This window comes from Hypanus sabinus, chromosome 4 (genome assembly GCF_030144855.1).
Source record: "Hypanus sabinus isolate sHypSab1 chromosome 4, sHypSab1.hap1, whole genome shotgun sequence".
Classification (NCBI taxonomy): Eukaryota; Metazoa; Chordata; class Chondrichthyes; order Myliobatiformes; family Dasyatidae; genus Hypanus; species Hypanus sabinus.
In genome coordinates, this window is record NC_082709.1 from 159,893,834 (window position 1) to 159,920,474 (window position 26,641).

Genomic DNA, 26,641 nt, shown 5'->3' on the forward strand with positions numbered 1-26,641 from the left:
TGTTGCAGCTTTATAAAATTCTGGTTAGGCAGCATGTGATGTATTGCATTCAATTCTGATTGCCCATTATAGGAAGGTTGTGGAGGGTTGAAGAGGGTGCCCAAGAGGATTAGCAGGGTGCTGTCTGGATTTGAGAACATGTGCTCATTGGAAAGCTTGGACTTTCTCTGGAGCAGCAAAGGCTGTGGAGAGACTTGACAGAAGTTTGTAAGATTATGAGAGGCATAGATAGACTAGACAGCCAGCATGATTTTCCCAAGATGAACTGTCTAATACCAGCAGTGAGAAGGGTTAAGTTCAAAGGACATAGATTGGTCAAGTTTATTTTGCAAAGGGAGGGGAGAGTGCCTGGAATGTGTAGCCAGGGGTGATTGTGGAAACAGATATAATTCAGGCATTTAAAAGGCCTTTAAATAGGCACATGAATAGGTTGCTAGGCTCTTGATTAGTAAGGGTGTTAGGGTTGAGAGGGATAATAAATCAGCTATGATGAAATGGCGGAGCAGACTTGATGGCCTAATTTTGCTCTGATGTCTTGTGGTCTTATGAATATGCAGAGAATGAAGGGGTATGGGCCTTGTGCAGGCAGAAAGAATTAGTTTAGTTAGGTTTTTAATTATTAGCTTATTTTAATTAGTAGTTTATCACAACAAGCCCTAGTGGGCTGAAGGGCTTGTTTTTGTCCCAGTTGGATGAGTTAGTGCAGTTAAAACAGAAAGCAACAAATACCGGACTGAAAGTGCTACATTTGAAAGCACACAGCACAAGAAATAAAATGGACGATCTTGAAATTCAGCTACAGATTGGTAAGTATGATGTTGTGGCCATCTCTGAAACTTGGCTAACGGATAGCTGCCTTTGGGAGCTGAACATCCAAGGACATATGGTGTATCGGAAAAATAGGTTAGTAGGTAGAGAGGGTGGTGTGGCTCTGCAGATAAGAAATAATAAATCATTAGAAAGGAATGACATATTGGAAGGTGTAGAGTCTCTATGGGTTGAGTTAAGAAATGGCAAGGGTAAAAGGACCCTAATGGCAGTTGTATATAGGCCTCTAAACAGCAGCTGGGATGTGGATTACAAGTTACAGCAGGAGATAGAAAAGGCATGTCAGAAGAGCAATGTCATGATAATCGTTGGGGATTTTAACATGAAAGTGGATTAGGAAAACCAGGTCAGTACTGGACTTCAAAAGAGAGAATTTGTAGAATGTCTAAGGGATGTTTTTTTCTGAACAGCTTGTTGCTGAGCCAACTAGGGTATGGTGGATTGGGTGTTGTGCTATGATCTGGAGGTGATAAGAGAGCTTAAGGTTAAGGAACCTTAAGGGAACAGTGATCACAATATGATCAAGCTCACTTTGAAATATGAGAAGGAGAAACTAAATTGCAATGTGTCAATATTTTGGTGGAATAAAAGAAATTACAATGGCATGGGAGAGGAACTGGCCACAGCTGACTGAGAAGGGACATTAGCAGGAATGACAGCAGAGCAGCAATAGCTGGAGTTTCTGCAAAAAATGAGGGAAATGCAAGACAGATATAGTCGAAATTAAAAGTGAAGAAGGACACTGCCGTGGTTGACAAGTGAAATCAGAGCCAAAGTAAAAAGAAAAAGAAGGCATATGAGGAAGCCAAAGCTAGTGAGAAGATAGAGGATTGGAAAGCTTTTAAAAATTTGCAGAACGAAACTGAGAAGGTCATTAGGAAGGAAAAATTAATTATGAAAGAAAGCTGGCAACTAATATCAAAGGAGATACTAAAAGCTTTTTTTTAAGTATATAAAGTGTAAAAGAGAGTTGAGGGTAGATATAGGACCAAGAGAAAATGATGCTGGAGATATTGTAATGAGAGATGCAGAGATGGCAGAGGAACTGAATGTGTATTTTCCATCAGTCTTCACAGTGAAAGACATCTACAGTCTACTGGACATTCAAGAGTGTCAGGAAGTGAAGTATGTGCAGTGAAAATTATGACTGAGAAGGTGCTCAGGAAGCTTAATTGTCTGAGGGTGGATAAATTTCCTGGATGTGATGGAATGTACCCTTGGGTTCTGAAAGAAGTAGCTGGAGAGATTGCGGAGGCATTAGCAATGCTCTTTCAAGAATCAATTGATTCTGGCGTTGTAGCGGATGACTGGAAATTTGGGAATGTTACTCTGCTATTTAAGAAGGGTGGGAGGCAGCAGAAAGGAAACTATTAGGGATAAGATTACAGAATACCTGGAGATGCATGACAAGATAGGCCAAGGCCAACATGGTTTCCTGAAAGGAAAATCCTGCCTGACAAACCTGCATTTTTTTGAGGAAAGTACAAGCAGGGTAGACAAAGGAGATCCAGTAGATGTGGAGTACTTGGATTTTCAGAAGCCCTTTGACAAGGTGCCCCACACATGAGGCTGCTTAGCAAGATAAGAGCCCATGGAATTACAGAGAAGTTACTGGCATGGTTGGAGCATTGGCTGATCAGCAGAAAACAGAGTGTGGGAATAAAGGGATCCTATTCTGGCTGGCTGCTGGTTACCAGTGGAGTTCCACAGTGGTCGGTGTTTGGACCGCTGCTTTTTAAGATGCATGTCAATGATTTGGACTATGGGATTAATGGATTTGTGGCTAAATTTGCCGATGATACAAAGATAGGTGGAGGAGCGAGTAGTGTGAGGAAACAGAGAGCCTGCAGAGAGACTTAGATAGTTTAGGGGAATGGGCAAAGAAGTAGCAAATGAAATACAATGTTGGAAAGTGTATGGTCATGCACTTTGATGGAAGAAATAAACGGGCAGACTATTATTTAGATGGGGAGAGAATTCAAAATACAGAGATGCAAAGGGACTTGGGAGTTCTTGTGCAGGATACCCTAAAAGTTAACCTCCAGGTTACCCTAAAAGTTAACCTCCAGGTTGAATTGGTGGTGAAGAAGGCGAATGCAATGTTGGCATTCATTTCTAGAGGTACAGAATATAAGAGCAGGGATGTGATGTTGAGTCTCTATAAGGCACTCGTGAGACCACACTTGGAGTATTGTATGTAGTTTTGGGCTCCTTAATTTAGAAAGGATATACTGACATTGGAGAGGGTTCGCTCTTTGAAACATTACAAGTATTAAAAGGCTGGAACAGATTAGATGTGGCCAAGTTATTTCCCATGGTATGGGAGTCTAGGACAAGAGAGCATGACTTCAGGATTGAAGGACATCTATTTAGAAGAGAGAGGTGGAGAAATTACTTTAGTAAGAGGGTGGTAAATGTGTGGAATTTGGTGCCACGAGTGGCTGTGGAGGCCAAGTCATTGGGTGTATTTAAGGCAGAGATAGATAGGTTCTTGATTGATTAGGTCATCAGAGGATATGGAGAGAAGGCAGGGGAGTGGGGATGACTGGAAGTATTGGATCAGCCCATGATTGAATGGCAAAGCAGACTCGATGGGCGGAGTGGCCTACTTCTGCTCCTATATCTTATGGTCTTATACTGTTCTATAATCATTTCTATAATAATCTCTATTAAATTTTACCCTTCAATCATGGAGGAATTAGAATCTGGATTAATTAATTGTTTTAGTGTAGGTAATATCCTAGCAAATCAATGCTGCAGTCCACTTCTTCCCTCACCATACAGTTTATGCATCTTATCTGATGTGTACTTTGTAAAACTGAATGCAGTATTTCAGATGGGTTGTAAACTGCTCGAAACTGGTATACTTCCTTTCTATTCCAGTGCTACTGAAAGCAAAGGACCACCAGTCATAGGTGGTGCTAGAATAGTCCAGCACAGTACAGGCCCTTCAACCCATGATGTCATGCCAACCCCTACACTAACATCAAACTAACCCTTCTCTCCCACGTACTCTTCCACTTTTCTTTCATCTTAGTATTTTGTATTATTTTTGTACCACTAGTTTTTATTGATATCCATGCTGCATAGTTGAATTATATTGTAAGAATATAGCAAGTGATATAAGGACAGATAGACAATGTGTCTTTGGGAATGACAAAAAATGTGGCTAAAGTGGAAAGGGGAATCTATCCTAAGGAACTTGGATAAAGTGCAGTCAAACTAAAACCATCTGTAATACTGTTATTTTTCCTTCCATAATAAAAGTGTTCAAGTGTTCAACCATAAGTATTTCTTTCAACTGTTTCCCAACACTGGAATTTATTTTGAAGTTATTAGCTAAACAATAGAACTCTGGCAGAATATAAAAAAGGAGCATCTTTAGCTGAGGTTTGTGCTCCAACATTTATGAATGTGTTTCACTGTGAGAGTTCTAAAGTACAAAAGATAATATTTCAGTGTGGGCTGCATTTATTTTTAATTCTGTCTACACCACTTCTGCATTATTTCTGCTTCTTTGTCTGCTGCCAGCTCTCCAATACTTTATCCAAGTGACCTTTAGCAAAGTAAATGAACAGCAACTAAACTAAGTTATTTTACGCCTTTAATATAGCAAAGCATATGAGTGCATTCAAAGAAAGAACAACAATGATACAAAGACATTTAAAGACACCTAGAGAATGTAACTAGGAGGATTGATCAGTTGTCCATATGCCAGTAAATTGGGCTGGAAAGATATCCTTAGTTTCACTGTTAACTTGCAGACAAATAAAGTTGAGGTCCAATGAAATAATTTGAACAAAGTCTGCATATTTAACTTCGGTCTTGCAGCCTTCTGGCATATGATCAAATGCTATGAGAAGATAACGGGATTAAAAGAATGTTTTCTTCCCCTTTTTACCTGCTGGATTAATAGATTCCAAAAGGTATGCTGTCTTAAAATTGTGAACAATTCTCAAATTTCAAAGTACAATTTCATATCAGAATATATACATGTCACCAGATACAACCCAGAGATTCTTTTTCCTTGGGCATGCTTAGCAAATCGATAGAACAGAAACTGTAAACATGATTAATGAACAACAAGCTGTGCAAATAAAGATATAAATAAATAGCAATAAATAACAAGCATGAAATTACAAGATAAAGAGTCCTTAAAGTGAGACCATCGGTTGTGGGAACACCAGAAGTAGAATGAGTGTAGTTATTCCCTTTTTGTTCAGGAGCCTGATGGTTGAGAGGTACTAACTGTTCTTGAACCTGGTGGTGCGAGTCCTGAGGTGGTTGTACTTCCTACCTGATGGCAGCAGCAAGAAAAGAGCATGTCCTGAGTGGTGAGGATTTTTGAAGATGGATGCTGCTTTTCTACAGCAATGTTTCATGTAGACGTGCTCAATGGTTGGAAGGGTTTTACCCATGATGTACTGGGCTGAATCCACTACCTTTTGTAGGCTTTTCCACATGTTTAAACCACAGTGTTGTAAAACATTTTAGCCTCAAACCTCCAGTATGTAATGAGAGAGTATGCAGCTTTCTAAAAGAGATCTGAGATTGTTAAGAATTTTTAAAAATAGTATAATTTCAAAAACATATTGCCTGAGTTGATGTTTCTTTTTGAGGCAATGCTTCTCTAAGAAAGATGACCCTTTTCTCCTCTCCATTTCATTTGCACTACACAATTCATGGGATCACAGTCAAGTGTATTTCGCACTCATGCCAAGGTGCTATAAGAAGTAACATATGTCAACAATGTAGTAAAGTAATATCCAAATCGGGTGAGAACCTGAAATGATAGAGTAAACTGTTGATTAAAATAAAATGAGACAGTTACTAACTAATCAGTCATAGTGTCGTTTAAAAATATAGCCAGACTATATAACACAGACTAAACCTCACTGTGCCCATCTTACAGATATAAATTATTAAAAAAACATATTGAATCAGACTTTATGACAAAATTCTGATTGTCCAATGAAAATGAAAAATTGCTGTTTCTATTGAGCGCCAAGAAAGAATTCTGAATGTCCTTAAATCCAGCAATTTAATTTAAATAGCTATTTCAGACAGATAAAAGCAGAGAAAGCTGTTATGTAATTAATGATACCTTATTTTCAGGGCTGCAGAGGTTTCCTGTTCTTGAAGACTAATCACACATACTTGCCAAACACTTGATGCAAGTTCCATATGCAGACAGAAAAAGCAAACATTCTTTTCGATCTTTCCTTAATTCCACAGTCAATCTCCTGATCACATGCCACTGCATGTGATATTGGGAATATGAACAAGACCACAATATCTCACTAAGCATATAGACAATAAAAATCAGAGCAGCATGAGAAAGCAGAGCTGGAGCATTAGTGTGGAGAGAACTTCAGAGTTAGATTTAGAGCAGTTGGACGTACAGGAAGCCCAAATATTAGTGGAGAAAAACAAAATGAAAAATACAAAGATATTTCTATTTTTAATAGAAATCCATGACACCAACTTCAAACCTTAGTGATTTGAATTTATACCTTAATGTTTCTGTAGACAGACTTTTAAAAACGCTACTCAAAATAATTTTAAAATCAATTCTCTCAATTAACGTCATTCACAGATTTAGGCAAACACCAACTCTTCAGACTATTGATTTCAAAATCAATACAAAATAATATCTATGAGTCGGTATTTGTTAATTTATTCTTTTGAATTGTTTCTACCTTTGCGATTGTTTCACACACTTCATAAAATTTCATGTTCTAACATTATTTTCCAATGTTAATTTTCTTTCCCTTCCCCTCTTATAGCGGACCCCAGCGTAAGTGAATACATACCAGGTAAATGCAACAGCTCCATTTAGAATGTATTTCACTGATGTAAGAGTGTAATATGAAAGCTAAAAGCATTGTAATGTGTTAACATTGTGTTCATCTGCTCGACCCATTGAGCTCCCTTGGTACATTGTTTGATGTGTTATCGTTAGACTTACACTATTCTCCTCTGCCATCTGATTTCCAAATGGACATTGAACCCATGAACACTACCTCACTTTCTTTATTATCTCTATTTTTGCACCATTTTAAATTTAACTGTTTAATACACACACACACACACACACTTTTTTTTCTATATTATCATGTATTGTATTGTACTGCTGCTGCTAAGATAACGCATTTCATGACATATTAAACCGGAGATATTAATTCTGATTCTGTTTCCTCTATGTTGCACAGTAACTGAAGTGCTTCTGTGGACATAGCCTTTGTTGCCCCACTGCTGGAATTTTCTTTTATATAATGTTTTATTCAAGTGCTGTGCAGTTTTCAAGCTGTGTAAAGATTCCCTGCTCAGAGCAATGGTTAGGTCCATGTAGCTGTTTAAAAAAAATGGAGGGAACTTTGGACACTTGTGTCACTTCCACCCACCTATTGACAAGGGTAACTCAAATATATCATCTTTGATGTAATTGAGATAATTTGGTAGTTTTGAAGAGATACTATCAAATTGAAAATATAATTAAGATTTTTTTTCTCTTCCTGTAAACTGGTATTTTTATTACTTTTCTCAGAATTTTATTCTGATAATGTGAGCCCCACCATAAAGACCAGGATTACGGTAACTGACCAAAACAAGTATTTTTCATATTACATGGTTTCTAAAATGTTAATCCATGGGTTTTTATCTTTCCTTAAAATGCTTCGGCCTGTTCATAATTTACAGATTGGTAAGAATGGTCACATGGAATGCACCTTAAAGCTGGTGCAAAGGTGGAAAGAGGAACTGTTCAAGGAAAGGATGCAGAAGGCAGAAGCTGAGTAAAGAACCTACAAAGCAGAAAAGAGAAAACTGAAGTAAAGGGGGAGAAAAGGTGGCCTGCAATGTTTAAGATGGGCAGGAATGGCAGCTCAACATTAATGGGGTTCACGTGAGATTGAGAAGAGCCAGTGGGGGAAATTGTAAAACACTGAGGTGATCAGCATGTGAGGTCAAATAGGTTGAAGTGAGGAACATTTTATAAACTGAACAATCACATTTATGGTGGCATATTGTTGGCCTCACCAGTCAGAAGTAGCCAACCTAAATTGGGATTCTAGCTGAATATGGGCATAGAAGTAGCATAATCCTTGAAGTGAATTCATGAGAATGCAGCAGCTATTAAAAGTTAGAGTCATAAAGGAGTACAGCACCAAAAGATCATTGATATAAATGACAAATAACAATGGACCCAGCACTGATCCCTGTGGCACACCACTAGTAACAGACCTCCACTCAGAGAAGCAATCCTCCACTACCACTCTCTGGCTTCTCCCATTGAGTCAATGTCTAATCCAATTTATTACTTCACCATGTATGCCTAGCATCTGAATCCGCCTAACTAACCCTCCATGTGGGACTTTGTCAAAGGCCTTACTGAAGTATTCTCTTGCATTTCTTGTACTCCATAAGCACCTCCTTTGTTCCTACTTGCCTATACCTGCTACGCACCTTTTTTTCCCTTAACCTAGAGCCTCAATATCTCTTGAAAGCCGTGGTTCCCTATACTTGTTATCCTTATCTTTTATTCTGACAGGCACTTACAAGCTTTGTACTCTCAAAATGTCCTTTTTGAGGGCCTCTACCTTCCAAGTTCACCTTTGCCAGAAAACAATTTGCCTCAGTTGACACTTGCCAGATCATTTCTCTATCGCCTAAGTTGGCCTTTCTCTAACTTAGAATCTCAACTCATTGACCAGACCTATCTTTTTGCATATTTACTTTGAAACTAATGGCATTGTGGTCACTGGGTGCAAAGTGTTCCCCTCACAGACTTCTGTCACCTGCCCTGTCTCATTCCCTAATAGCAAATCAAGTATCCCATGTTCTCTCATTTGGGACTTCTATGTACTGATGAAGGAAACTTTCCTGAACACATTTGACAAACTCTATCCCATCTGGTCCTTTGTCAGAATGAGATCCCCAATAAATATGTGGAAAGTTTAAAATTACCTAATATAACAACCTTGTTTCTTGCAACAGTCTGTAATCTCTACAAAATTGTTCCTCTAAATCCCTAGGACTGTTGGGTGGTCTGTAATATAGCCCCATTATCATGGTCATACCTTTCTTATTTCTCAGTTCCACCCATATTGCTTCACTAGTCATGTTCTCCAGTCTGTCCAGTTGAAGCACTGCCCTGACATTCGCCCTGACCAGTCACAGCACCCTTCCTCCTTTAATCCTTTCTGCTCTGTCACATCTGAAAGAATAAAACCCCAGAATATTAAGATGCTAGTCCTGCCCATCCTGCAACCAAGTCTCATTAACGGCTGCAACGTCATAATTCTAGGTGTTGATCCATGTCATGAGCTCATCTGCTTTTCCTACAATACTACTTGCATTCAAATATAGGCAGCTTAGGACACTAGTCGCACCCATGGTCAGCTCAACCTTTTGATCCTTACTTTGTCTGAGGTCTAACCAACATCTGCCTCCACAACCTCTCCAGTAACTATTCTGGCACTCTGGTTCCTATCCCCTTGTAACTCTAGTTTAGTGAGTTTCAGGCCAAATACATTCCCAGTATAGCAGTTAGCATGATACTATTACAGCTTGGAAGCTGGAATTCAGTTAACTTCCAGCATCCTCCATAATGAATTTGTATGTTCTCCCCATGGAATGTGTGGGTTTTCTCCAGGTGTTCCAGTTACTCCCTACAGCCCAAAGCCATGCTGGTTCGGTTAATTGATCTTTTGTCCCATGATTGTCTGGGTTCGCTGGGGCAGTGTGGCTTGAAGGGCCTACTCTGCGTTGTCATGTTAAATATAAAGAAAGGCTCCCAAGTTTTGCAGTACTCAAATAGGACAAGATGAAAAACATAAGCTTATTACAAATTTTGAGAGGTTTCCAAACAATGGAAAGCCCAAATGGATCCTTGTTGGTTTATGAATTAGTGGCAGGACTAGTTCACTCAACTTCTCAAACCTGATCCACCATTTATTAAGATCAGGGTTTTTAAGGGGTTGCTGTAGGTAGTGGCCCCTGATTTTTAAAATGACACTAGTTCTAGATTGATTCCTCTTGTGGGATATTCAGCTGGTTTAAGTTTTGGCAGCATTATTAAACAATTCAAACTAATGATAGGAAAGCGAGACAAGGATAAAGAACAAAAAGAGAATAGTGAATACTGTGTGGTTAACATTTCTATATATTTATAAACCATAGTACATGAAGGTTTATTAATAGAGACTACAAAGAGCATGCCAGTGGACGGATATTATTTGGGGGTGATTAGTAGTTATGTAGGAGGAAGTAGAGACATAACTGGTAAGTTTGTTGTGCATCACAGAACCAGAGCACATCTTGTTTATGATTGTGCAAATGGGCCACAGATTCTGCCAAGTGATTAATAATTCCATGTATTGAACTAGTTTGAGATAGGTACAATTTTTAGTGTAATTGTTTCCCTTTGTTTAATAGGAAAGGATGCAATCTGGACTCAGTACAGTTTCAAATTTGACTCGTATTCAGAATGTCAAGGCAAGCGATTTGTTAAACGGACCCGTTACAGGAAATTTGTCGGCATTATACTGTGTAACTCTCTGAGATACAAGATTTACCTCAGCAATTCCCTCTCAGGTATGATATGTTTTCTAGATATCACTTTTAGTGCAAAGAAAAAAATGCACCTCGCACCTCTTACCAGCAGTGTAATAGTTATTAGAGTACTTGTGGGGGGAGGAAAGTTGCCATAAAGCATTTGTAAGATTGGCAAGTTAATTCTGCAGTTTTAAATTAAACTGCCAATTATGGCTCTACCACAATGCCAAGATGCAAATTTTATTTCAGTATTTCCTGCATTACCTTCTCAGCTGTGAAAATGCATATTTTTAATCAATTATTTGCCTAAAATCCAACCAATTGCCAGCTAGAAGATTATTCATATTGAAGAAATATTTGTGGCAGAAGAAATGGAAAGTGAATATTTTAAGTGAATATAAGAAGCAGAAAAAAGCAAATAATACTTAGTAACTATGACCTGTATTATTGAGTTCCACATTGCACCATTCACTTGGTCTTCCCAAAGCTGGCTTTCACGGGTAGCTCCTGCACATGGAGCCATCGAAACATCAGCAAAAGGCACGGACTCATGCCAAGTACCCAGCACAACACTATGCACATGAGCTTATTTTATTTAAAGTAAAATGTATGTATTTGTGAGTGTTCAAAATGAAAAACCAGGAGCTGTATAACAAGAGAGGCATGGTAGCATAGTAGGTAGCACCATGCTTTACAGTACCAGCAACCCAGGTTCAATTTCTGCCTATAAGGAGTTTGTACATTCTCCCTGTGACTGTGCGGGTTTCCTCCGGGTGCTCCAGTTTTCCCCTCATAGTCCAAAGATGTGTTTGTCAGTAGGTTAATTGGTCATTGTAAATTGTCCTGTGATCGGGCTAGGGTTGCTGAATGGCACGGTTCAAGGGTGATTAGGCTGGGGTTATATCAGGGTTGCCTAACGGCACAGTTCAAAGGGCCAGAAGGACTTATTCCACTCTGTAGCTCAATAAAAATACAAACCCCATTTCCAGAAAAGTTGGGATATTTTCCAAAATGCAATAAAAACAAAAATCTGTGATATGTTAATTCACGTGAACCCTTCTTTAACTGACAAAAGTACAAAGAAAATATTTTCGATAGTTTTACTGACCAACTTAATTGCATTTTGTAAATGTACACAAATTTAGAATTTGTTGGCTGCAACACACTCAACAAAAGTTGGGACAGAGTTAAAATAAGATTGAAAAGTGCACAGAAGTAACACCGGTTTGGAAGACTCCACATTAAGCAGGCTAATTGGTAGCAGGTGAGGTATCATGACTGGGTATAAAAGTAGCGTCACTGGCTCACCCCTCTGTGCCAAAACTTGTGACGGAATTGTCAGTTAGTTCAAAAGGAACATTTCCCAACACAAGATTGCAGAGAATTTAGGTCTTTCAACATCTACAGTACATAATATTGTGAAAAGATTCAGAGAATTCAGAGACATCTCAGTGTGTAAAGGGCAAGGTCGGAAACCACTGTTGAATGTGTGTGATCTTCGAGCCCTCAGGCGGCACTGCCTAAGAAACCGTCATGCTACTGTGACAATTATAGCCACTTGGGCTCGGGAGTACTTCGGAAAACCATTGTCACTTAACACAGTCCATCGCTGCTTCCAGAAATGCAACTTGAAACTGTATTACGCAAGGAGGAAGCCATACATCAGCTCTATGCAGAAAAGCCGGTGAGTTCTCTGGGCCCAAGCTCATCTCAGATGGACTGAAAGACTGTGGAACCGTGTGCTGTGGTCAGATGAGTCCACATTTCAGCTAGTTTTCGGAAAAAACAGGCGTCGAGTTCTCCGTGCCAAAGGTGAAAACGACCATCCTGATTGTTATTAGCGAAAGGTGCAAAAGCCAGCATCTGTGATGGTATGGGGGTGCATCAGTGCCCACGGCATGGGTGAGTTGCATGTATGTGAAGGTACCATTGACTTTGAGGCGTATATTAGGATTTTAGAGAGACATATGTTGCCAACAAGGCAACATCTCTTCCCGGGACGTCCACGCTTATTTCAGCAGGACAATGCCAGACCACATTCTGCATGGGCTACAACAGCGTGGCTTTGTAGAGACAGAGTGCGTGTGCTTGACTGGCCTGCTGCCAGTCCAGATCTATCTCCTATTGAAAATGTATGGCGCATCATGAAGAGGAGAATCAGACAACGGAGACTATGGACTGTTGAGCAACTGAAGTCTTATATCAAGCAAGAATGGACAAATTTCCAATTGCAAATATACTACGATTAGTATCCTCAGTTCCAAAACAATTAAAAAGTGTTATTAAAAGGGAAGGTGATGTAACACAATGGTAAACATGCCTCTGCCCCAACTTTTGTTGAGTGTGTTGCAGCCATCAAATTCTAAATTTGTGTATATTTACAAAGTACAATTAAGTTGGTCAGTAAAACTATTGAAAATCTTTTCTTTGTACTTTTGTCAGTTAAATAAAGGTTCACGTGAATTAACATATCACAGATTTTTATTTTTATTGCATTTTGGAAAATATCCCAACTTTTCTGGAAATGGGGTTTGTAAATAAATAACATCAGGATTCTGAGATATGGCACAAGGCAGCTATCTTAGATCATTGCGACAAAAGTTACGAGAACAATAACCAAAATCAAGCATCTTGAACTATCAATTCATACATGAAAATGTGGAGGAGAGAATAAATGGATGTGATAGAGATTGTAATGCTTAGTCTCAAATCCCACTATGAGTGTTGTCACTATTTTTAGCATTTTCAAGATTCAGGGCTGTGCAGCAGAATGCTTGGGGACCAATCTGACGGTACCAAAATAACCGACAAAGTCTGATTAAAAGTAGATGGGTGATGACACCACTATTAAAGTTTCACAGTTCCGAAGCACCAATCCCATTAGATTCTACAGGTTCAGTCTTTATGGTATAGTTTCTTGATTAAAACAACAGTGGTGAAGAAGACATACATTAAAACAAGAAAAAGTCACCTTTCTGTCATAAATTTTGTATGTAAAACTTTAACCTGCTTTTAATAACCATCACAAAATGCTAGAGGAACTCAGCCAATCAGTGTCTATGGAAATGAGTACACAGTTAATACTTTGGCTCAAAATGTTGACTGTACTCTTTTCCATGGATGCTACCTGGCCTGCTGAGTTCTTCCAGCATTTAGTTTGTGTTGGTTGGATTTCCAGCATCTGCAGATTTTCTCTTGTTTTTATAACCTTTCTCAGATAAACTTGTTGAACAGTTCAGTAAGATTATGTAGCTGTCAAGAAACTTGTGATGTTAACACAATCACAAAATGCAACTTTGTCCAAAATGGAAAGCTAGTCCAGACAATATTGTAACAAAATCCTCCCACACCTTGAGTATTTTGGAATTGTGAAAACAGAACCTTGTCTCAGGTGGATGCCACATGCATAAATGTAAACATGCTATAAACCCATTAAAATAAAGTTTCTTCTACTGATGATTTAAATCAAAATAAAAAATCTAGTGTGTTCATAGCATGGTTCGTAAGTTTCAGTCAATTTCCTCAGCCACAAATATAATCAGTTTCCTATTATTCTCATTCTGTCATCCAGATGAGTAGTAGAGCATAATGACCATATGGGAAGCAAACTGTGAAGTCACATCAGTGCAGAACTCAATGTTTGTATGTATACTAACTTTCCACATTATAATAAAGGTTATATTATTTATCAAACTCAGTGAAGCAGAGAAAACTGATGTATATTTAAATTCTGAACTTATTGTATTGCTATGAAACTGAAGGTGCTTAAGTGGAATTGAAGTGAACATCATGCAAATTATGAACCACATGTCAAATTTGTCATATTGTGGTTAGATGAATCTAATTTATGTAAAATGCATTTCTAGTCCCAGATTGAAAAGGAATAGCATCAATATTAAACCTGATTATATATTTTTTCTCATTTCAAAACAAAATGCAGGCATTTTCTACAACATCGGAGATTTATCGGGGCACGGGGAAGATCACTGTCAGTTTGTGGACTCCTTCCTAGATGGGAGAACAGGCGAACATCTCCTTCCTGAACAGTTACCAATCAGACAAGGTGAGCTTATTCTTAATAATTATGCTCACCTGATCTCATTCTCTCTTGGTCCAAAGTTGTGCAAAATATTAACACAAAACTATCCAAAATGGTAAAACTTTGCTGTGGTAATGGGCAGGTTAAATAACCATCAGGCTGTAACACATTTCATTTGATATGAACTCTGCAAGAGACGCTGTTGGCTCTACTTCGAGGAAGACAGAGGGCTTAAAACATGTATATATATCTGCCACTGCATTACGATATCGAGAATTAAAATTACAGGTTGGGTAAAAAAAATTATAGGTTGTTGTGTTCTAATTGCTCTGCCCTGTACTATTTTGGATCTGTAATTTCTGCCAATTTTTTGTACCTGGAAAATATTCTGTCAGGTATTCCTTTCCCCAGGCCTAGCTAAGGAGATCAGCATGTGGCAGTGAGGGGAGGGTTTGGTTGCCAGAGACTGGCTTTGTACCTGATACTGCATGTATTCGAGTATGCATCTTGTACAAGACCATAAAGCACAGGAGTAGAATTTAGGCTATTCTCCCACTGAGTCTACTCTGCCATTCAACCACAACTGATATTTTTTGTTACAACCCCCTTTTACTGCCTTCTCCCTTTAATCATCATTCCCTCACTGATCAAGAATCTATCACTTCTATAAGAGCTAGAGGAAGAAGATGAAATATGATGGTAGCCTAGCTAATAGTATATTTTTAAAATTCCAGATTGTTATATACGTAAAATACTTTTGTCTTAATGTACTACGTTCAATCTCTGCCTTAAATACTCCCAGTGATTTGGCCTCTACAGCCATCTGTGACAACAAATTCTATAGATTTACCACCCCAACTGAAGAAATACCTCCTGTTCAGTTTTAAAGGATTGTCCCTCTAAGGCTGGCTGGTGGCATAGTGGCATCAGCGCCGAACTTCGAAATGAAGACTCCCAAGTTCAAATCCAGCCAGCTCCAAAAACCTGGAGAGGGATGGGCTCTGCCAGGTTTCAGATGCCTGAGACACACCGTATAATGAGCAATCACCAAAAAGATCGGTGCAAAAAGCTTGTCATGACGGCACCCCGACGGCTCCACCAGCAGTTAAGGGCGCACGCACACACACCCCCTAATGTGGAAAAAGGAATAAAGAAATGATCTTTTAAAACTCTGGTCCTAGACTCTCCTACTAATGGAAACATCCACTCCATGTCCACCATTCAGACCTTTCAGTATCTTGTAAGTTTCAATGAGATCTCCATTCATCCTGACAAACTCCATCAAGTACAGGCCTAGATACTTAAAAGGCTCGTTATTTGTTAAGCGTTTCGCTGCTGGGATCAATTTTATGAATCTCCTCTCGAGGGTCAGCATATCCTTCCTTAGATATGGGGCCCAAAATTGCTCACAATTTGCTAAATATGGTACGATCAATGCCTTATAAAGTCTCAGTATTACATCCTTATGTTTATATTATGGTGCTCTCAAAAACAATTGCTAACTTTGCATTTGCCTCCTTTACTACCAACTCAACCCACAATTTAACCTTCAGGGAAACCTGCACAAGTCCCAAATCCTTTGCATCTGATTTCTGATATTTTTCTCATTTTAAAAAAAAACTCTCTTTTCTTCATCCTACAAAAGTGCATTACCCTCCATTGCATTCCATATGCACTTCTTTGGCCATTCTCCCAACTTGTCCAAGCCCTGCTGCAGATTCCCTGCCTCCTCAACATGACCTGATCCTCCACCTATCTTGATATAATCTGAAAACTTGGCCACAATGCCATCTATCCCTTCATCTAGATCATTAATGTATAAAATGAAAAGTTGTGGTCCTAACATTGACTCTGGGGATCACTACTAGTCACTGAGAGCTATTCTGAAAAGGCCCCCTTAGACCCCACACTCTGATTTCCATTAGTCAGCCATTCTTCTATCTGTGCTAACATCTTGCCTTTAACACCTCATGTTAAAAATCCAAGTATGTAACATCCACCAATTCTCCTTTGTCGAACCTGCTTCTGACCTTGTTAAAATATTCTAACAGATTTGTCAGGCAAAATCTCCTATTATTAAAAACATACTGATTTGATCTTATTTTATCACAAACTTCCAAATTTCCATCCTAATAGTACTCCAAGATCATATAAAGGTCAGGCTAATTGCCATATAATTTTCAGTCTTTTAACTTCTTAAACAGCATTGTTATATGTGATTTTCCAGTCATCTGGGATCCTCCCTAATTCCATTGAGACTGGTAAGACCACTACTAATGCCTCCAGTTTCTTTAGCTACCTCTGAGAATTCTAGTGTGTGGTCTGATGCAGGTGATTTATTCACCTTTCAGCTTCCCCAACATCTACTCCTCAGTAATGGCTACCACCCTCACCTCTGCCCCGATTCTTTTGAATTTCTGGCATGTTGCTGGGTTCTTCCACTGTAAAGGATGGGAAATACTTAGCTCCTCTATTTCCCTGTTCCCCATTACTACTCCTCCAGCATTAAATTGTCCAATGTCCACTTTTACCCCTCTTACCTTTTACATATATTAAAAACAAACTTCTGTAATTTTTTTAATCATACAGTATTGGTTAGATTAGCCTCATATTTCTTCTTCACCTCCTTTATAGCTATTTTAGTTGTCTCCGTTGCTTTCTAAAGGTTTCCCAATCCTCTGGAATACTACTAGTCTTCACTAAAAAGTGTACTATATACCTTCTCTTTTGCTTTTATCTTGTCCCTGACTTTCCCTGTCATTTTTCTTTTGTACTTCACTTAGTGTGCTGCTTCTTCCTTGGGATGAAACTTCAATGCAGCTTCCAAATTACTCCCAGAAACACCTGTCATCTTCTCTGCTAGGGCCCCGCTGAATCAGCTGTAGCTAGCTCCTCCCTTCTACCAGTATACCTTTACTCAGCTGTAATATTGTTACATCAGATATCAGTTTTTCTCTCCTTGCTGGGTAATTCAACATTAAGACCAATATCTCCTAAAAGTTCCTTCATCTTAAATTCCCAGATCCAAGTCTGCCTCAAAAGAAACACACACAATAATCAGAAAAAAAAAATTTAAACAACACTCAATCTCAGAATACTATCACTTTATCCCTTGCAGCTGTTTTTTTTTCTGTTGAAAACAATGCACTAAGTGCTTTAAATAGATTTCCCAATTATACATGGTCAGGAATTGCTGTACTCTGTTGCCAAGTCCAATGCTGAAGTGCAGTTGAGAAGACATGAGGGAAGAGCTGTCAGCATACAGAAGGGTTAAATCACAAGCTTCCCAATACTTACCATGGGAAATGCCAGCTTTTCTGTGCAACATCCAGGAACTGGTTCTAAGCCAGAAAAATGTTTCGTTTCTAGTCAAATCTTCATTTGACGCATTGTAATGGAAAATCTTAATACAGGATCATAATCAATACATTTTGTGTTTATTTCTATTGTGAGGTTTCTGTATCAAACTGGCCAAATAGCTGTCTTTGGGAAAACAGAATTACTGGGAACTCCTTGTTTATTTTCCAGTCAGTAGCACCACATGCACAGCCCTTTGGGTACAGGTTTGAGAAAATGCATGTCAACACCAAATTTAATTTTTGAACCAAATCACATTCAAAACTACTATTCCAGTACTACTCACATGTAACAGACTGGATGAATATTTAGTCTGCACACAGATAAGGAAATATCGGACCTAAAGGTTAGTGCCTTTTATACTCAGATTATCGAGACATTTGTTAATTTTTGAATTCTCAGGTTTTTATCGAAGTGTTCGCCAAGAGCCGGTTATGTTTGGCACAATAGGTGGGCAAACACATATCAATTATGTCCACTGGTATGAATGCGGCATAGCTATTCCTGGGCAATGGTGAGTCAAACATCTACAGTACAAGCAATGAAGAAGAAACAGCAAAGACCAAAGGAACCTAGTCGTTATATTCTATTGATATTGTTCCTGATATTCAATGTAAGATTCAAGTAGATCATGTGATGTACAAAGTGTTATTTTTAAGCCGCATTGAAATGCTTACATAATGTGGTACAGGGTCAAGTGTACCCATTCTAAGGCACATAATTGAAATTATTCCACAAATAAAATGGCTTTAGAACAATACAACCACAAAATCGGGCAGTAAATAATGACATCTATAAGATGTTAAAAGCAATTTTCTGACCAACTTCCACTTAAAAAGGCCAGATGAAAAAATTAATGTGCTACTTCCAAAAGTAGTAGTGGCCATTAGAAAATTGATGTAAACATCTAAGTACACTAAAAGAAATTCTCACCCAGAGCATTGTAAATAACTGATAGTACTGCCCTGATTTTTGTAATCTTAAACCAACAGGCTATTTGGTCAATATGTCCTTTACAGTTTGCTTTATTTATCTGAAGAAACCCCCTGATTATTTTTTTTTGAAAACACAAGCTTTGATACTGGGAAGCTGGCTCCCTAAACCATCAGTTTTGAATATAATTGTTTAAATGTTATTTATCAGGAATGTATTTAAAACAAAACAACAAATTGTAACTTCTATTCACAAAGTGTTGGAGAAGGGTTTTTTTTTATTTAGATTTTTTGTAACAAATGAGCTTCAGGAATAGAAGAGAAATTTCTCTCATTATGTGCCCTGAAGATCAAGTAGTTCCTGTAGCAACTGTACCCAAAATAAATGTAGTGTATGTGTTGTTTTGTCCAAAGGATGTACTGAAAACACAGGTACCTATGGGGGTGGGGTGGGGGGGGGGGGGGGGGGAAGCCTTTTCTTTCTGCTAGTTAAATTGATGGTTACACTATTTTAGTCAAAAAACAGTATTTACAGCCAGGATATTTTCTTTACACGCCCAATTTGTAATTCTTTTATTAATGCATGTATATTTATCCACATTATGATGAGCGTACCAGAACGTACATTCACAAATAACCCTATGAAAATACCTAATTATAATAGTGCCCCGATGAAATTGTTGGCTAACATACATCCACACATCCATTTAATGATGCTTACTACTGTTGCTCTTGCAGGTGTTCTTTCAGTACTTGCAAATATTTTATTCCCTTATATTCTTACCACAAATGGATAGGAAAAATGCTATAGATCTAAAAATGTACACTGTAAGTAGCTTCGCTGGAGTGATTATTTTAAATTTCATAAGGCTAAATTACCCACGTAACTCACAAAAATACTCAGCATCATACATCTGAGTATGCAGATAGGGCACTAATCTCCAGCTTAGCTGCCAAATGTCTGTATGCATTCAAATCCTTAGTCATTAACAGTTCCATATAAACATGTTCCTCACATGTTCATGCACATCACAGAAGTTTTCAATAATTTTGTAATGCTGTAACACTCATTCAAACATCTTCATGGAAATACACATGTTCTCATGTACCTGTTCATTGTGGTAAAAAGAGAAAAACTTATCACAAGCCTCTCATTGCCAGTTGTGCAATGTCACCAACATAAGCATAGGCTAACAGATATCTAATAAAGCGTGTGTGGAAATAGGCAGTTATCAAACATTTATTTATTCAGTCCCCATAGAGCCCCCATCGTAAAAATTCAGCGAACATTGTTCTAAAAATGCTCAATTATCACATCTTCAAAAAACCCTCAAGCACCATTTCTTAGTGTCCATATAGAAAGGTTTAATTTTCAATTTCTGGTCTTATTGCAGAATGCTGCAAAAACAGATGAAATGTAAATCAAATCTCCACTCCTAACAGGTGCTCAGTTGCCAAACATTAACAAATGCTCACACAGACATTTAGCTTTGTTGGCCTTGCAATTTATTCAATTATTTGTGGAGGCTTTTGTCTCATATTCTGATGTCAAATGGATACTATAGGTTCAGTAATGCATACTAATATATAGTTTTTCTCCTATCTGACATTGCTAGTTACACAAGTTTATTTGTGAACAAATGGCTGCAGTTTGTATTTAGATTGTCAGTGGCCTTACTTTTGCAGAGTTTTTGATAAATTTTGCAAGGCTGCTTGCAGCAGTGAATTATGCTGTCATAATTATGCTGAGAATAAAACATAATTAAAATGTAAAACTTAACATGAAACTTATTACCTGATGTTTTTATGCTGTAAAGAAACGCACACACAATCCTTGGGGGCTGCCTCATCAAAAGACACCAACAAATATGATATTCAAAATGAAGTTCATTACTTTATGGACTCTTATGTTCTACAATTACCACCTCTTTTAAAAATGTAAGTATTTTCCTTTACTAGAATGCTTTCCACAACTTCAAAAGCTGTTTGGGAAGTCCTGAACTGTACTCTCTGGGGAAATAGCAGCAAATTTGCACGTAGAAAGCTCTCACAAACAAGGTGATTACTAAGAGCATTATCCAAAACAATGGTGACTAATAATTCTTCAAAATTGTACCCTCTATCTTTAGCCTTCTGCTAAGTTAGCAAACTCATCCATAGTTAATGGTCTCATTTACTCACTGACACTGGCAGAAATGGATCATTTTTCAGTACTGTACTGGATGTTAATTGGGCATCTCATTTGACTTCAGTCAAACATCTGAAAGGTGCCATGTAAATACAAATTCTATAAATATGTGGATATGTCCACAAACAAAATAAATGCCCAGTTTCTTCCAAGACATTAGTAAGTCAAACAATAGTTAAGTCTCTTGTTTATGGGTATTGTTATTTTTCTGCCTGTGTGGTAATGCTTGTTAAACAAAGGAGACACTCAGAATGAAGAATGTATATTTGTAATGGTAATGCAAAGAAAAGGTGGACTCCCTTCATATGCAGTTCCACCCATCACTTCCATTGCCTAAACTTACTGATCTGTTTCACATACAGATCCAATACGTCATCAGTAGACATAATGTAATCATGTATGATGCATGCGGACCTAGGGTCAAACTTCCTACTAAAGCCTACCCTAGTATGAGGCTGAAAGGCCAGATGCAATGCAGCTGGCTTATCTCTTCAGCACATCACTGCTTCAGCATTGGGATTACAGCAAACCCAGCAGGAATGCAGATGGCCAGATGTACCAACATCTGTTGCCCAACCTCATTCTTGATGATCTTTTTCCTTGGATTAGGCAAATGAACAAATATCCAATGTAAGTTACTATCAAACTAGAATTAAGTTATAGTCTGGAGAGAAAATAAGCTACCAGGTAGCCAAAGTAATGATTTCAACCATTTTATTAGTTTTGCAGAGGAATATTACTTTTGTACATATTACCTTTGAATTTCACCTCAATTAGTACATTTTGTTATTCATACAACAAAGAAAATGAATCGCATTTGTGGCCTACTTAAAAACTATATTTGTATTATTTATTGTTCTTTTGCCTATGCATCTACAAGATCAAAATCACAACACGTTTAGGTAGTGTCTCGAGAAAAGAAATTTTTATGCTATGATGCTGATAAAATTGAAAGCAGAAAATAAGAAAAATCTATTTTGGTCTTTTTTCCTCAGCAAACAAAATCCCATCATTCTGAAGTTAATAGAAGGGCTGCATTGCTTTAGATTATAAATTGTTTCCAAATCAAAATTGGTTTGCACCCAGTGTGCATGGATGGAAATTATTACCTAAAATATTAAGTTTGCTTGCAGCTTTCTGAATAATTCAGGTACCTTACCGATAACCTGGACCAGGTTGAGTGTACCCTTGAGCAAATGGAGGACGATTACGTGCATATGGATTTGATCCAGGTAGCGGCGGTGTCACATTGCTCCCTGGGGAAGGTGTAAATCCTGGTCTTGGCTGGTAACCTCCTGCTTGATTTGGAGCTATACCAGGCTGGGACGCAGGTGGCATTGTGTAATTAGCAGGCTGGGAAGCTTGTGTTGTGTAATTCTGTGGTGGGAAGGAACCTGCTTGGTACTGCTGAGGAGGCTGTGATGGCATGGGCTGGGCTTGGGTGGAGAATCCAGGTGCAGGAGCTTGGGGAGCTTGCTGATTGAAAGCCTGAAATTGCTGAGCCTGTGGCTGGGAGGATGTTTGCTGGCTGTAAGCTGTAAAGACAGAAATTTAAAAAATAAGCAAGCTTAATATAAATAAATGGGAAAACAAATCCACAGTATAGTTTCATATGATTACTTTATACTCTAATTAGACCTCAAAACCAAGTATATTACAAAACACACAAAAGATTTGTTTCTTAAAATCTATTTCTGAGTGTAATTTTTGTGCATCAGATGCAATTATTACTGTTGAACTCTTCTATTCTCTGCATAACCACATAAAACATAGCTAATAGTATTAGCTATTTAGTACAACTACAAAGTAACAAGGCAGAGAAAAAGCACAATAAAAATTTAGAAATTGCTGCCTTGAGATGTGCAGCCCCATCAGTAACATTTCTGAAAACGGCATATTTCTGTTTATTCATATTAAGACAAGACCAACTGTAATGGTGAGTTCAGTTTGCATCAACATGCCAGTGAAAGTCATGCTGTTCAATTATAAATCTGCCCAAGTCACAGACACCTTTTAGAGAACCTTTTAGAATTAGCACGTTAATTCTAACTCCCATTTAAAGCAACTTCTACTCCATAAAATCTTATGTAATTTCAAGAGACAAGTGGTAATGTGCCAGTCAATCATTTAAAACAAATCCTGGCCTATTAATTAGCCTCTTCAATGTATCCACTGATTCAGGACCACACCTGAATGAACTTGTTCATCTGCCAAAAAGATTTTAAGATTATAATACTGTGCCATATCTTGGAAATGTCTAAAGCTGTCAAATATAATGTGTACAATTCTGGGCATTACTGTTTAGATGTTAAAAACAATTTAAAAAAATCTTTAAACTGAGATTTTTTTAGAGCCAGTAAGTAAGGAATAGAAGGCCTTCAGCATTGTGATAAATATTTGCACAGTTTTAATCAGTTATATCTCTTCGTCCATCTTGGACAAGTCTTCTTATAACTCTGAACAAGACACAACAATAAATACAAGCAAAGCCATAGCAAATGGTAAAAATCTGTGTTTAAAAAAAACTAAATGGTAAATGGCAAATAGTGACTTGTATCAACATGTCTATTCAAATCTTACATTTCAAAGCTTAATTAAAAACAGCATTAATTAATTTCAGTTTGCTCTTATTTGTTCTTTAAATGAAAGGAGCTTAAGCTATTTTTAATCACAAAAGTGCAGCCATCTGACAATGTAACTCAAGTTTCAAAATCCAGCAGTGTTAAAAACCCACAGCAAATATTTTAATGCTCATATAAGGGAATCAGTCTATGCACACTGCTATCCACTGTTATCCTCATTCTTTGTGACTGCAATTTAAGGGGAAAACCCCTCAGACCATGTATGGGCCATTCTGAGAACAACATGCACAGATCCTCCTTTTAGGAACCAACACTTCAAAGTTTCTCTTATGAGTGACAGTTTACCCTGGAGATGCACAACAGCTGATTAAATCATTGCAATTAGACTTAATGTAAACATAGAATAATACAACACAATACAGACCCTTCGGCCCACAACGTTGCGCCGACCCTTAAACCCTGCCTCCCATATAACCCCCCCCCCCACCTTAAGTTCCTCCATATACCTGTCTAGTAGTCTCTTAAACTTCACTAGTGTATCGGCCTCTACCACTGACTCAGGCAGTGCATTCCAAGCACCAAGCACTCGCTGAGTAAAAAACCTTCCTTTAATATGCCCCCTTGAACTTCTCACTCCTTACCTTAAAGCCATGTCCTCTTGTATTGAGCAGTGGTGCCCTGGGGAAGAAGCGCTGGCTGTCCACTCTATCTCTTCCTCTTAATGTCTTGTATACCTTTACCATGTCTCCTCATCCTCCTACTCTCCAAAGAGTAAAGCCCTTGCTCCCTTAATCTCTGATCATAATCCATACTCTCTAAACCAGGCAGCATCCTGGTAAATCTCCTCTGTACCCTTTCCAATGTTTCCACATCCTTCCTATAGTGCAGCGACCAGAACTGGACACAGTACTCCAAGTGTGGCCTAACCAGAGTTTTATAGAGCTGCATCATTACATCGCATCTCTTAAACTCGACTTATGAAAGCTAACACCCTATAAGCTTTCTTAACTACCCTATTTACCTGTAAGGCAACTTTCAGGATCTGTGGACATGTACCCCCAGATCACTCTGCTCCACACTACCAAGTATCCTGCCATTATCTTGTACTCTGCCTTGGAGTTTGTCCTTCCAAAGCGTACCACCTCACAATTCTCTGGGTTGATCTCCATCTGCCATTCCTCAGCCCATTTCGACATCCTATCAATGTCTCTCTGCAATCTTCGACAATCCTTTACACTATCCACAATACCACCAACCTCTGTGTCGTCTGCAAAATTGCCAACCCACCTATTTAGGTCGTTAATAAAAATCACGAGAAGTAGAGGTCCCAGAACTGATCCTTGTGGGACACCATTAGTCACCACCCTCCTATCCAAACGTACTCCCTCCACCACAACCCTCTGCAGGCAAGCCAATTTTGAATCCACCTGGCCAAACTTCCCTGGTTCCCATGCCTTCTGTCTTTCTGAATAAGCCTACTGTGAGGAACCTTATCAAATGCCTTACTGAAATCCATGTAGATCACATCCACTGCATTACCCTCATCTATATGCCTGGTCACCTTCTCAAAGAACTCTATCTGGAACTCTAAAACTGAGATCATTATAGTTAAATCATGAAAATTATAGGATTTTGCACTACATTTTCTCCTGCTGGATCACCAGGTTGAGTAATTAGTCTACCTAAGAATTAGAATTGATTAGGATTTATTTATGGTTTATACAGCTACATTCAATGCAGCATAAAATACTCATACAAGTGATGAAATGGCATAGAATCTTAACTGATGGCTTAAAGACAACAATAAGGCAATCCACAAATTTGCAGTACTATGCACAGAAACCATTTAATCCAATCATTAACATCACCCACAACATGACCTCATCATTGTATCATCAAGAAGGTGATACAGGAGTCTTAAATTTGTTTCAAGAACAGCTTCTTCCACACTGCCATCAAATTTCTGAATGGACAATGAATCCACGAACACTATCTCACTATTCTTCCCTCTTATTTTGCATTAATTTTTATTATATACTTCTTATTGTGATATATAGTTGTTTAAATTAAGTATTGCAATGTAATACTGTTGCAAAATAATAAATTTCATGACACGTTAAACTTGATTCTGATTCAAATTTGGTTTTCAGGAAAGTCTTCAAATACTAAACAATTTGACTGTACCTCATAAATAGAAATGGAACTAAATACTTCCAAGGAAGTCTTTTCAAAACAAAGAAAATACAAAATCATAGGCTTCTCAGTGGTTTTCAACAGATCTACAAAAAGCAGGTTTTCTCAATCTACAAAATATGTTGGACATCCACTGTATAGTGCACAAGGAAACTTTGCGTGCAAAAGCTGGCCTTAAGGAACTTGAAGTAGTGATAAAAATTGTAATCAAGATGACTAATTTTATTTCTGGTGTGCTTTGAAAATAAAACTATTTCAGAATTTATTGAGAATTCACTAAACACAGGAGTACTAAAGTACTACAATGTTCTTGGCTTACTAGAGGTTCTATATTTAAATGAATGTTTAGATGAAACTTGTCTGATTTTGATGAATAAAACATTTTCTTGTCAAAAATTATATGACATTGTGTGGATTTGTAGATCGATTTTTTTTTTGCGTTTTTCTCCTCGTTTAAATGACTTAAACATCAAATCTGACAAACACCATATTAAGCACTACACACAATGCCATTTTCAGCATCACATTAAATACTTCCAATTTGATTTCCAGCCAGGTAATATAGAAACATAGAAAATAGGTGCAGGAGTAGGCCATTCGACCCTTCGAGCCTGCACCGCCAATCAGTATGATCATAGCTGATCATCCAACTCAAAACCCTGTACCTGCTTTCTCTCCATACCCCCAATCCCTTTAGCCACAAAGGCCATATCTAACTCCCTCTTAAATATAGCTAACAAACCGGCCTCAACTGTTTCCTGTGGCAGAGAATTCCACAGATTCACCACTCTCTGTGTGAAGAAGTTTTTCCTCATCTCGGTCCTAAAAGGCTTCCCCTTTATCCTTAAATTGTGACCCCTCGTTCTGGACTTACCCAACATCGGAAACAATCTTCCTGCATCTAGCCGGTCCAATCCCTTTAGAATATTATACATTTCAATGAGATCCCCCATTCAATCTTCTAAAT

The 26,641-nt window shown here is 38.1% G+C and overlaps 2 protein-coding genes across 3 annotated transcripts in view; one reads left to right on the top strand and one right to left on the bottom strand.

The window, feature by feature from the left end:
• Positions 1-19,054, top strand: part of LOC132392185 (target of Nesh-SH3-like) — a 108,425-nt gene extending 89,371 nt beyond the window's left edge. Inside the window, exons 10-13 of the mRNA XM_059966029.1 lie at positions 6,615-6,644; positions 10,264-10,422; positions 14,324-14,446; positions 18,182-19,054. Of these exons, the coding sequence (XP_059822012.1) occupies positions 6,615-6,644; positions 10,264-10,422; positions 14,324-14,446; positions 18,182-18,297 (428 nt within the window). The 3' untranslated portion in view covers positions 18,298-19,054. The remainder of the gene's footprint in view (positions 1-6,614; positions 6,645-10,263; positions 10,423-14,323; positions 14,447-18,181) is intronic.
• A 2,542-nt stretch (positions 19,055-21,596) lies between these two features.
• tfg (trafficking from ER to golgi regulator) overlaps positions 21,597-26,641 on the bottom strand; it is a 124,641-nt gene continuing 119,596 nt past the window's right edge. For both annotated transcript variants that reach the window (XM_059968581.1, XM_059968580.1), the window contains exon 8: positions 21,597-22,434. In XM_059968581.1, the coding sequence (XP_059824564.1) occupies positions 22,055-22,434 (380 nt within the window). In that variant the 3' untranslated portion in view covers positions 21,597-22,054. The remainder of the gene's footprint in view (positions 22,435-26,641) is intronic.